We start from the raw sequence: 13503 nt of genomic DNA, 5'->3' as shown, positions 1-13503 counted from the left end.
GTGATGAGGATTTTTCAGTAGGGGATAGTCAGTGTAGCATTTGTGCCTCCACTCCCTTCTGTCTCCACTGGGTATGAAATGTCTTGTTCTCACTCATATAGGTTGCTTTAAAAATGTGTTTTAAAATTATTCTACCTTTATGCAGAAAGGTGTAAGGACTGCTGTGAGAGAATAGAGTGACTTTTCACCTGGAAGTCTTGTAGGACCAGCCCCGTTGTGTGCGTGGCCAGTGCAGGGAGTATTAGCTGGCCAGCCTCTGTTGCCCTGCTGCGCCCTGGTTATTACAGACTCCTCTGAACCAGGGGCACCCAAGAAACTGGCAGTGTCTGTGTAATTGAACCCGTACCCAAAACCTTGATGTATTTCCATTTTCCAGAGGTTCTGAGGATCAGCTTGCAGGACTCTTTCTGTACTTTGGATGCCTTTGGCTGTGTTGAGCGGTTTGCTAGTGGCCCTGCAGGCATCTCTGAGTGGGGGAAGGATGCTCCCGGTGAAACCTGGGGGAAGTGTGGGGCAGTATCCCTTTTTTGTCAAGTCTCTCTTTCTCTGTGTCTAGATGATAGGTGTTATTAGTGTAGTGGGTTCCAAGGTTGGTGAAGCGGTCTGCCGCTCTCCAGGTAGCGTGGGGTTGAGCAGAGGAGGCCTGGGCTAACCCGCAGGTGCCAGCTGCTGTTTGGACTGTGTGCCCTAACTTGCTTCCTGTTTCATTTCAGGTTCCTATTCTCAGTAAAAAAGAAGATGTTTTTGCTTACTTAGCAAAATATTCTGTGCCACTGCTGCGAGCGGCATGGCTGATCAAAATGACATGTGCCTACTACGCTGCTATTTCTGAAGCTAAAATCAAGAAACGCCAGGCCACTGACCCAAATACTGGTAAATAAACATCTCTAATGTCTGAATGCATTCTAATAGCTGAAGGGGCCTGCTCCTCTTGTTCATGGCTTTGGTGTTACTAGGTGTCCAGAGAGGAATCTTTGTAGTGGGAAGGGGAATAAAAATTCTTTTAAATCAGCTTTGTTTAGAAATGTATGTCAAAGAGTGCAAAGAGCCATGCAGCATAAATACTGCCCTGTTGGCTGCTTCTCCTGCCAGCTGATTCCTCCCTACGTCTCCAGGCGCTGCATCCGAGGAGCTGACTGTGCTGCGTCGTCTTCGCCACCAACACTGGTCTCTGCAGGGCTGGCAGGAGTGGCAAAGGCTGTGCTAAGATAAATGTTACCAGGGAATGAACAGAACTGCAAATTTAGAAAGCCTGGAATGAAATGTGCATTTCAAAGCTTATTTATTAGAACATAGGTGGCAATGTATTTATTTGGAGTACTAACTAACCTTAAATGACACTGTCTGGCACCATGCCAGCAGGCCAAGCAGTGAACACCTTTAAGGTGTTCAAAGTTGCTCTAACTATTATCAAAGTTGTAGTTTTACTCTCTCAATTTACATATGCTACCTACAGCTCTTCTACTGTCTGGAATGAACGTTTTCCTTCGTCTTCAGAATAACTGCTCAGAACAGACAATTTCACTGCTGTTTAGCAGCATCTCTGTACTACTGTGAGCAATGTCTACTTCTTCCTGCCAACTCATTCTGTTGTTTCTTTCAAACTTTGCTTTGTGGTTTTTTTTTATTATTATCATTATTTGTAGGCTCGTAACACTAGTTTTCAGTCCGAGTTCCTAGTTAAAGCCCCAAAAGTATATTTTCTATTTTCTAGCAAAGGTCCTATGTTTGTTCTTTGGTGATAGTTTTAAAAATATTTTTAAATATCAGTCTGATTTTTAGAGACAGAGAGCAAGGGGGAGGCAGTGTGTGTGGCTGGCAAGAAGGGAGACACCTGCCCAGGTATCAAGCCTTGTCCATACCAGTGTTGCCTCCATTGGTGTATGAACTCTGGGAGGCTGCCGTGCTGGGGTCGCCTTCTCTGTAGTGAGGTCGGTGCTGTTTTGGTGGGAGATTAGCACAGTTCCCCACTCTTCTGACACAGGATGGGTTCAGGCTCCTTTGAGCTGCTTTGGCACTGCTGAGCGGGGCTGGGTGACTCGCTCTTTCCTTCTCTCAAATTCCACTTCTGTCCTTTGCACCAAGGGATGCTGAAACAGCCCCTCTCTCCAGCCTCTCAGGTTGTCTTCCCTTTTCTCTTGAATGATGTAAGGATTTTTGGGGGTAAACCCTAGCAGGGGGCTTGGAGCAGGCAGCAAGAGCAGGCTGATTTCTTTCAGAATCTGTTGTGAGTAGCTCTGCTAGTGATAAGAGAGCATCTGTGGCTCTCCTAGGGGGACTGAAATGGTGATGCTGTGCACCAAGACTGGGGCTGTTCCTTTGCTTGGGACACATTAGGGTGTAGTTAAACACCCTCCTTCTTGGTTGTCTGGGAATGGGGGAGAAAGGGGAGTAAGGAGGGAGTGAGGAAAGCTAAGGTTGTCCACTCTGTTGCGAAAAATTGACCTAGACCTAGTTTGCTCTGGCTGGGAGTAGTAGCTTTTTAAAATAAAAGGAGTTTTTGCCTACTGGGAAGGTGCAAGGCGGTAGCATAGGTTGGGGGGTAGGCAGGTACTCCTGCTCTGGCTCTGCTTCGGGCTGGCACCATGGTGGCACCCGCTTCACAGCAAGGGTGAACGAAGCCAGTAAGAGTGTCTGTGGGCTGAGGTGCCTGTGACTTTTATCAGCGAGTATTCTGAGGTAGGTTACTGAAGGGTACGTCCTCTGTCCAAATTCCCTGTTTTGCAAAGGTTGTTGAGAGCTTTTTGGGAAGTAGTTTGCTGCGTGTTACTGAGCAGCCTTTGACAGTTCCCAAAATGTTTTATATCTGTGCCTCCGGTAACAGAAAGGCAGTTGCATTGTTTCTAACTCAGTGGCACAGAGATATTGGTAATTGCTTTGGGAAAATTCTTCTTTCATACTGTCACATGAAATAAGTTTGAAGTAGTGGATTTGGAATTGTTTTTCCAAAAGTGAGCGAATGTTTGAAGTAAATGTAGTTAAACTGCTCTGTGAAAACACTAAAACCCACTAGCTTCATACAGAAATTTCAGTGGATTTGGATAGAAAAGCATTCAACATATAGTCTGTATATGTTGACAGAACTGCCAATTAGAAATGCAAAGGGAAAAAAGGACGAACACGCTATCTGAAGTCGGAGGTGGGTAGTGAACAGAAAATAGTTGTGTGTGAGAGTGGTAGTTCCTGTAACTCTGACAGTAAACAGGCTTAGGTTGTCAAAGCAACTGCGTTATGTATTCATAAAAGTGTGCTCTTCTAAAATATGCTGCATGCTGATTAAATACAGCTCTGTCAGATGTTTGTCTCTGAGATACTAACGAATATCCTTGGTTGTTCCGGTTACTGTTAAAAGAATGCCTTCCTTACAATTCCTCTTTTCCCAAAGCTTTATGTATATGACCAAGCAAGTTTACTTTTCTTCACTAATTTCTCCAAGTTATACTAAGTACAGAATCACTGCTGAAGCAGGGAGAAAACCTGATAATTTTTAGTAGGTTTGTGTATTTGCTGAACAGCACTTACTGACTTATCTAGGACAAATGAAAGATAATCAGTCTTACTGCAGACCTCTGCATTGTGCTGGTCACTCTGACCTAAGAAACTGCTCCTGAGCTTTTGCATTCTCATCAGAGTAAAAATCTGGAGGAGTTGTCTGTTTCAGAGTGATTATAGAAAGGACAGTTTTATATCCTATCGCATGTGCAAAGTCCCGTTGAGTTTTATGTTGGCTGTATTTGGAGGGGAAGGAAGAGGGGAAGGAAGAGGAGAGTAAAGGTCCAGGTGGAAGGAAGTAATGAAGTATATTTATTTTATCTATTTCAAGGCTGTTTTGTGGCTGAATGCTGAAATCTGATGAAAGAGACAGGCGATTCCCTAAAGGCATGCCTTGTGCCAGTGCTTTTTATGTCACACTAAGCTAGCAGGCTACTTGCACACTTGACAGTACGTGTGCTTGGAGACCAGTGCACGGGAGAGGCACGTACGAAGCCCATTAATTCACAGTAGGTGCTGCATTATGCAACGGTGGGTTAATGTTTTGGAGGAGTATTTTTGATGACAAAGGCAATATAAGTTTGTTTCAATTCTCACTGTGAAAGAAACCTTTTATCACCTCAAGTGTTCTAATTGTAAACTTATTTTATAGAATGGACTCAAATTATAACCAGATACCTTCGAGAGCAGCTGGCAAAGGTTGCGGAGTTTTATCATGTGACTTCCAGTCAAGGCAACAGCTCTGTAGTGATGCCTCAAGAGATGGAACAAGCCCTGAAGCAGTGGGAATATAATGAAAAACTGTCATTTTATATGTTTCAGGTAATACTTTAAGAAGTGCATGGATTTTTTTTTTTTTTTTTGAGGTTACCATTCTTGCAAAGTTCAATTTTAGAACTTACTGGTAGCTTTTGTCATAAGACTTGCGTAAATTGTAAATGCTAATTCATTTTAAAGATTTGCTAGCTGAAAAAGCTTTGATTTGCTTAGTGTGCTGCAATCACAATCAAGCAATGTACTCAATTATTCCATCTCTGCTATATTATCCCATCTTTTAAGAGTGTTTTTAATGATTGTGGATCAGGCTGAGGCCGCTGTGGCACATGAGGCCTCGGGTGTTGGAGTGGTGGCCTGGCTGTTCATTTCCACACGGTTCTAGCACAGAATAACCCTCTGGTTATTTCTACCCGAGGATAGAAATAGCAGAAGGGTTGCCGGGAGGGAGTCTGTCTGTCAGCAGTAAATCAGGCAGCCTGCTGAATCCCCACTGCAGAGATGATTGGTGCTGTACGCAATTGCTTCCCTATCCTGCTATGATGGTGGCTGGTTCCTGCATGCGTAGTGGTGGTTGAGGGTCTTGGTAGCTCTGTGCTGACATGGATAATGAGAGCTAAACCAGAAACGAAATAAAACTTGTAATCGCACACCTTCGTGTTTAGTGCTCCCAGTTAATATGTGATGTGTTATTTTAAATCCTTTAAGGAAGGAATGCTCGAGAGACACGAGTATTTGACATGGATACTGGATGTTTTGGAAAAAATCAGACCTACTGATGATGATCTTCTTAAGCTGTTGCTGCCGCTAATGTTGCAGGTACATGCATGTTTTAAAAATCAGTATGTGTGATTCGTACATGTTAAACGATTTTAATATCTGTGGTGGTAAAATCCGTATAAACATTTTTGCTTAGGACATTTAGGGAAATATACTACACGGTGCATGTTTGGAATTTCTAAACGCCTTTAAAACGTTCATGCTTTAGAAACCTTAACTTGAATTGGTAGAAGGATTCTGTGACTGTTACTGTACTGTCTGTTACTGATTCTGGTTGTGGAGGGCAGATGAAATTTTTAAGAGACAGAAGTATAGATTTGCATTTGAGCTACTTTTTTCTTTTTTAACTTCTGGACTCTTAAATAGCTGAGGTGATCCCTTTTAGTTCATGTATGTCCAATGTTAGATTGTTAAAGAAAAGGAATACATGGAGTAGACTGTGTAGTAAACTATGCATTTTTTTAAATTTCAGTATTCGGAAGAGTTTGTTCAGTCAGCTTACCTATCCCGTCGCCTTGCTTATTTTTGTGCCAGACGCCTATCTTTATTGCTAAGCGATGGTCCTAACCTTGTAGCTGCACACTCTCCTCATGTGATTATTGGACCAAGTAACCCTCCTCTGGCAGCCCCGAGTCCGACTGCCCCTGGTCCCGTGGTGAGCCCGGTACAGCTGGCCTGCCCAGATTTCCTCTCCTGCCCTCAACACCGTCCACTGGTGTATGGACTTAGTTGTATGCTGCAGGTAGGCCAGTGTTCTGTTGCTCTTTGTTTTCAAGGCTATAGCCGTTCAGTTTATTGGAAAACAGACTGGGTTTTGGGTGTGACAAGGTGTGCTAGTTGTGGTTTGAAATGCACCTGCATCCATTAAAGGGTGAGGACTGAGTGGGTCTGGGGGGAGCGGGAGGGTGGATTCTCCACGCTGGCTGAGGCACGATGGTGGAACCACCTGGAGAAGCTTGTCTGCACCTCTGCTGTGGGAAGGAGCGACTCCGCTGCCAGGGGTGGCCGAGCCTTCCCTCTGCGGTGGAGTGTTTCTGGTTGCAGTAATGCTCTGCGCATCTCATCACGTTCTCATCACCAGCGGACCTGTGCAGTTCTGCCAGACCCCGACTGTCTGCTGCGTGCGGCTGGACAGGAGACAGCACCATACTGGCTCCTGCAGGCTCTGACCTTTGAGGATTTCCTTGCTGCTTCCAGCTTGTCACCGATGCTTGGTGCCACTGCAGGCCGCTTCATTTTGGTTTTGTCAGAATTACAAGCAGTTTATATTGCCTTATCAACTTCCACAGTTTTTAAAACTGTGGAACAGAAGAGACTGTTCACTTGTGCTTGTTGCTCAGCAATAGCAGAATTGTCAAGAGAGTAATTATTTTCTAAAAAAGGACTTGTATGATGAGCTGTGGTTGTTTGCCTTCCTGAGTGCTGACCTGGTGAGACTTCCTCCAGCCCTCCTGCTGTTGTCTGCTCAGTTGTCTGTCTCTGGGGGTGGCACAGAGGTGTCCTGGTGGTGGTACCAGGAGTATGCTGATGCTCGCGGGATCACAAAATCACAGAATGGGTGAGGTTGGTGGGGACCTCTTCAGATGATGTCGTCCGTGCTCCACCCCTCAGGCAGGGTCAGCTAGAGCAGGTTCCCCAGGACCGTGTCCAGCTGGATTTTTAACATCTCTACCTCTCTGGGCAACCCGTTCCAGTGCTGGAGCACCCCCACAGTAAAAGAGCTCTTTCTTGTGGTACGCAGCGCCCTTTCCGAGCGCCGATGCTTTCCCACCGTTGTCGCAGTGCGGGAAGTCCAGAGCCTGGAGGCAGGCCGGGCTGTACGCAGGGAAGGCTCAGTTGGTGCTATCTGAGGAAAGAAAGTGGGAGAGAATCCGCATCCCTCCCTCTGCTGAGGGTGCATGAGTCGGGAGGTTAGACCCCGTCGGGCTCTCAGCATGCTGGGACTTTTTCCTCTTGAACACGGATCTGTCCTGGGAACGTCAGTGTTTGTCTCCATCCTGGGCTGCTGGGGTCTGCTTGTGTACTCTGGCAGCTTTACCGCTTTTCTCTACTAGCAGCACAGCTGGTCACCTTCCTGCTCTTCCTGGACTATTTGGGTTTGTGTATGCGTAAGTGTTTTCTCTGCTCTTTTTTCCACCCCTTTTTCTTGTGCTACCAAGCGGGTCCAGAGGACAGCCATTACTCAGACAAGTTCTCTGTCTTTTCAGAGGAGCATTTCTTTAGGCAGTGTTTTTTCTAAGGTGCTGCTTTGTAATCCAGATCTGGGCTGGGGGAGCTTCCAAAGAAGTAATCCAGCAGTCTCAAAAATAAACATTGATAAGATGAATCAACTTCCATCATTTTAGATTATATTTAAGGTCTGACCCCAAAACACCAAAGCATTCTGCTTTTGCTCAGTACAATACCAAATGCTACAGGGTAATAGGTACCTGCTGACAAGCCGTTGTGAAATGACTGTTTTGAAGCCTGTCAATGCAAAATCTTTCTTTTGAAGTAAATCTTAAATTCATGGTGCATTTCAATGACTCTTTTGTGCTTTAAAATCTTGACAGAAGAGTTGATCTTAATTCATTTCTTAAATTTTAATTTTTCACATGTAGCTTCTTTCTGTGAGCTGAACACCAAAATGACTACTTTTTTTCTAAAGCCCATTCACGTTTCACAGGAAGGACCTGACTGAAATTAACCTTTGGTGATGTTCTTTGACAGCGTTAGGAAAGCAATACAAATGGGAATTGAACATGTATATATTTAAATATTTTTTTAATAATGAAGAAGGAAAATAATATAGTAGTTGAGTTTCCTCAAATGGATGTTTTAAAGTAATTGTACGTAGGCCTGTCTCTTCGTTTCTTTCACTGTAGGAGTTAGACCAAAAGTGATTCTAGCCTCATGGACTGTCTTATTGTTGGTATTGTCTATCACACATGGTTAGAAAAAGACATTGCTTCTGTTTTGTACTATTGCTTGCAGACTGTAACTCTCTGTTGCCCAAGTGCCTTGGTGTGGAATTATTCCACGAATGAAAATAAGAACATTAATCCAGGCTCACCTCTGGATTTACTTCAAGTTGCTCCATCTAGTTTACCTATGCCAGGTGGAAATTCAGCATTTAATCAGCAGGTAAGCTTTTTTCATTTTCAGATTATTAAGATCTGTTTTATATTCCAAATAATGATTTGTGATCATTAGGACTACAGCCAAGTTTAGATATTTCTGTAGGTCTAGTTTCAAGACTAGTGTTGTGCTAGTTTTTGATGACCTTACTTTTGTACTTCATTCAGGTACTGATTTTGTGAAAATATCAGGAATTTTTTTTACATTCAGATGTTTTCTGTTACTAAACTGAAATTACTTTAAGATGTGAAATGGCAAATAAGAGGAAGCTTGGCATACCGTACTGTGACATGCGACTTTTCAGATACGCTGAAAGTTAACTTTTGCTGGGTTGAATGTAAAGAAAAGATATTTTACTGTACAAGATGATTTGTAACAGACAAAAACATTTGAACAGAACGTACTTCAGTTTGTTGTTCCCAAACGTAGGGAGCGTTGTGGAACACCATAGGGTACCTTGCTCCTGCTGAGAAAGCTGTCACAAGCTTGAAATGAAAACTGAGACTTCCCACCACTAGCTAATTAGCAACTATCTTTTTTTACAGGTTCGGGCAAAGATTTATGAAGTGGAACAGCAGATAAAACAAAGAGGTCGTGCTGTGGAGGTGCGGTGGTCTTTTGACAAGTGCCAAGAATCAACTGCAGGTAAGACAACTCAAAAATGAAACAAACATTGGGAGCTTTAGCGTTTACATCTGTTGTTCTTCTTTCAGTAGAAACCTGTTGAACCATGATTAATTCTAGTAATAGATTTGATGGATGTGAGGCAATGTCTTCCTGTGTAAAACTTTTTTTTTCTCCCCCCCCATCTCTAGGGGTGACCATCAGCCGAGTTTTGCACACCTTAGAAGTGTTGGATCGGCATTGTTTTGACAGATCAGATTCCAGCAATTCAATGGAGACACTTTATCATAAGATTTTCTGGGCAAATCAGAATAAAGATAACCAAGAGGTAATGGCTACATTCTCCCCTCACTTCATGATCTGTAGACAACAGATTTTATTTTTACTTAGGAGAATTGTGTGTATGTGTATATCTGATACAAAAGCTTTGTGTTTTCTTGGTGTATTTTTTCTTTACTACTTGACGTTTGGTTTATTAGGAGAAAACAGCTCTTTGCTGTTGTAATTGAGTTCTTCAGTTCTACGTGCTGTAAACCTCATTTAGGAGAGATGATCTATCAAGGTTTTGTGCTTTGTTTTTTGGGTGCTGCCAAGTAAAATTCCAGATTATTGTTGGATAACAACTTTTACATCTGTTGTAGAAAGCAGTAAATTAGTAGGTTAAGTGTAGTAAAATATTCTAAAATGACATACTCTTATGTTTTTTATTATTTTTACCTGGGCTCCTAGAACCATGTTCAGAGATCATGAAAAACTTTATCAGAAATCTTTAACTTTTTGTTTGTTTGTTTGTTTGTTTTTGTGCAGTGCAGATGATAATGTCACTGGGCCTATGCATAATGTCAAACTCTTGAGTTTCCTTGGAAAGTGTCTGGGGAAAAGAAGAAATAGCCAGCTTTAACAATACACCGTTGAAGTAAAATTTTAAAGTGGAAAATATTAGTGAATCTGTCATAGCCGCTCTTGTTATTGTTTTAAAAACTTTTATGCAAAATGGCTTGTTTTTTGAATACACCTGTTTTTTGTTCATGACTATGTTCTCAGCGACTGATGGTCATAATTCAAGACCCTCTATTGCACAGAAATACTGCATAATAATTGCCAATCAGCATTTTAATGACTTGGCAGTAAACAAGCAGAATATAGTGTTGGGGATATAACATCTCTGGAAGTATTTCCAGAGAGATATACCTGCCAACAAACTCTGTATGTGAAGCTCAGAACCGGTAGGTAGGAGTGAAACGCTTGCCAGAGTTGTCTTTGTATTTCAAATATGCTATTAGGGTAATGAGAGAGAAACAGAGGAAGGAGAGCTGTTACAGCAGGCAGATGAAGTTGTTGAAAGTTCTTAACCCTAATGCTTGCATGAAACCAGGAGTTCAGCACACAAGTGTTTTTGTATTTTTAAAATGGGTGGGGTGTGATATGCTTTATTGTTTGAGTGCTGGCTTTTTGTTTTCATCTGCTTTTGGGGTCAGATGATGCGGTTCTGTGCTGTTGCCCTTCTGCAGTTGTGTTGGTATCTTTTTTTTTTTTTTCCTCCTCCCTCTCTGTATTCCAAAAAGTTTTTCTGACTTCTAGCTACCATTGTACAAACAAACTGTTTCTTTGTGTTTCAAAAGGCAGTATTGGTAGGGAGACTTCTGAAAGTAAGGTAATTATTCTGTTCTTACTGTAGGTTGTCTGCTGCTATTGCCTTTGTTTATGGTACTTTATGACTCGAGGTTGGGTTGCCTTGAAAACATGCCTGTTTTGGCCCCTAAACAGCTCTCTTAAAGATGCGCTCCCCAGTTCTGGGTACCAAACATTTTTCTGAAGGTCTGTCTAGTTAATGTGCAGGACTACCTATCTTCTAATGGCATAACATTTTACTCTGAGGCGAAGAATATTGAGTAGGAATAAAGCGTTATCGTACATAAGTGACGAAGTGCCTATGTTTGCACGGTAGTCACAGGAGACTGTAGGGAGAGCAGAAGCAAAGAAGATGCTGACTTCTTTCTGAGAGAAGAAAACTTAAGTTTGAAAGTTTCAGTCTTACCTTACTGAGTCTGGAGCTGATATGAAATTAAACTCTTAAATTATCTGCAGTTTCTTAACCTCCTCTGGAGTTTTCAAGACTGTTAGTTGTTGCTTGGCTCAAGCTTAAGTTTTGGCAGCTAGAGAAGAGGTTACCTTGGGATGCCCTGAATGCCCCATTGATGGTACTTGTGCATTTTGACATTTGAACTTCCAAAGCTATATTCGAGTTACCAGGGTAGTGTTTAGCTGCTTACCTCCCGGGCAGGCTGGCGGGCGAAGCTCTGCCCCGCGCCCTGGAGAAGGGCTGCGGAGCCGTTCAACGGCCGCTGGATGTCGGCGCCTCCCTGCACCGGCTGCGCGTCGGCTGCGGCGCTGCGAGGTTAAGCACACGAGGATGTCGCCACGTGCAATGCTGTTTGTCTTTTTTTGTCTCCGTTTCCTTCCCCCTTAATAAACTTAGGCTATTTTTTCTTGGCAGAAAAGGCTACAAGTTATGAGGTTGCGTGTGCTCTGCTTTCAGCTGGCAACTCGTGTAAGCCTGTAAGGACTTTTATTTTGTACATAAGATGTCCATCACTAGGACGTATGCCTACTGACGTAGCTATTTAAAGCAAAATGTACTTTGAAGGACAGCTATCTACTGTCCCTGTTTTGATGTGAGCCCAGCTAGAACATATTTGGAACCTATTTCCTGCCATTTTTCCTGCTGGATTGCAAAACATTGTTGTGAAGACCGCAAATGATGGCAGTGTGAGTATATATGAGAGTGGTGCTCCAAAGCACTGGGCACGTGCTGGAATGGAAGGTGGCTCCGGCTACAATGTACTGAGGTTCTTAGAGAGACTGCAAACAGACAAATGTGCTCAGGATGCTGCTTTTACACACACTATTGATTTCTTCAGAATTGTTTTCATATATAACTCATGACTTCCAAGTGTCAGAGCAAAAGTAAGACTTGGGGGAAGGGGCTGGCATGAGGGAGGGCAGGCGGGTGTAGACAGGTTAGCTGAAAGGCCAGGTGTCCTGGGCCCTGCAGGGGGAAGAGTGGCTTTTCATCCCACAGGGAGATGCAGAGGAATGGTGCGGAAGTCTGGGATCTGGTGACATTGGTGACAGAACATGAGAGCGCAAAACAAAGAAAAACGTGGAGTGAGGGGCTGAGCTGCAGCCATACGTTGAGTTTGAGGAGGAGAAATAGGGCAGATGGATGGCAGGCATTGAATAGAGCTCAGCTTTTGAGCGTCATGTTGCATATGACAGAGGTGGCACACTGAAGCTGTGTGAGAAAATGTGATGTTAAATCCACGTTTTGACCAGACCCAGAACAAACCTTCCATCCTTGACCCCGAGAGAGGCCACAGAAGTGGGAGGAGGATCCAGTGCTTCTCCAGTGACTTGGAGAAGACTTAACACGGAGGAGCACTGATTGCTTAATAATGCAGGATTTAGTAATGCAGACTTTAAATAGGAGATAAGAATTGCATTGTAGTTTCTCACCGACTATCCCTGTGTCTTAAGAGTGGTGGTCCCTGTGTAATCCCACAGGAATAGCTTCGTCTGAGCCTTAGTCATGGATTATGGCCTGGCTGCTCTTGAGTGGTAGGTTTCCTTACAGGCACGGGGCTTCCATCAGGCTCTGTGTGCAACCCAAAAAGTAGCACTTGTTACATCTGTCAGGTGCTCAGCTTTTTATCCATGATGTTCCAAATGATAGTAACAGCTGTTGACTTCTTTTGGTGTGAAGGTCTGACAGCCAATGAAAATGTAATATCACAATTAATACGGTAAGAACGGTGCTACCTTGTGAGCATGACCATGTGCACAGTGAGTAATACAAAGCACCTTTCATTTTTAATTCTGCTTCACTAACTTTTATAGTTTCTCAATAGATTTGGCTGACTAGGAGGACTTGAAATATAGAAATGTATGATGTGGCATAAAGCAGCAAATTCACTTTCATTTGAGATGGTATTGCAGAGAAAACTACTGGCCTTTTTTATAGCTGCAGGTATTTTCTACCTGACATTTCCTTGACTCAAAACATCTCTTGTGCACAGCTCCAGAATGATTACCACTGTGGTGGTTATTGTGGAGGTATCTTTAAATAAATAAATCTAGTAAACAGTTTGTATTGCTACCATACAGTTTTAAATTAGAGTAAAATTGTGTTGCACTCATCCAGATTTGGAACACCTTTAATTCCTCTCCACTCCCTTTTAGAGATCACTCCCTCTGAAGGCTTGAGTCAATGTGTGCAAAAATAGAGTCCTCAGAAGAGTGAGCTAGAGAATGCAATAGCGACTTTTCATAATGTCTGTGAAGAGTCCTCTTTGAGTTCACCTGTCGTCTTCCTGTGGCTTAAACCCACTCAGCTCTATCCTAACTTTTGGTCTACCTGTATTTTATTATCTGTCATAGTCTTTCACAGGTATGACTAAGGAAGGGAATTGAGAGAGGATTTCCCCTGCCCCTCTTAATTTGTTTTGCTTTGTTTTAGAATGGTTGGTGAGACTTTTTAACTTGTCAGTCTCCTGTGTAGAAAAATACAATTTGGTTAAGTATAGCTTGAAATACAGCTAAGCAGTGGGAGGGATACCGCATGAGTGAAACTTCATGCCCTTATTTTCTAGCTAGTGTGCAGTAGTAAATGGATGAAAGGAGAGAGCGCTTGATTTTTAAGGACTGATACTGAATTTC

The 13503-nt window shown here is 43.0% G+C and overlaps 1 protein-coding gene across 1 annotated transcript in view; it reads left to right on the top strand.

Annotated features, from left to right (window-relative positions):
• The window catches only part of MED12L (mediator complex subunit 12L), a 156918-nt gene that overhangs the window by 11665 nt on the left and 131750 nt on the right, over positions 1–13503 (top strand). Inside the window, exons 4-10 of the mRNA XM_072867910.1 lie at positions 714–873; positions 4145–4314; positions 4975–5085; positions 5519–5788; positions 8020–8169; positions 8709–8808; positions 8979–9115. Coding sequence (XP_072724011.1) covers positions 714–873; positions 4145–4314; positions 4975–5085; positions 5519–5788; positions 8020–8169; positions 8709–8808; positions 8979–9115 — 1098 coding nt within the window. The remainder of the gene's footprint in view (positions 1–713; positions 874–4144; positions 4315–4974; positions 5086–5518; positions 5789–8019; positions 8170–8708; positions 8809–8978; positions 9116–13503) is intronic.

The sequence above is a fragment of the Ciconia boyciana genome, chromosome 7 (genome assembly GCF_034638445.1).
Source record: "Ciconia boyciana chromosome 7, ASM3463844v1, whole genome shotgun sequence".
Lineage (NCBI taxonomy): Eukaryota > Metazoa > Chordata > Aves > Ciconiiformes > Ciconiidae > Ciconia > Ciconia boyciana.
This window is presented reverse-complemented; position numbering and strand designations above follow the sequence as displayed.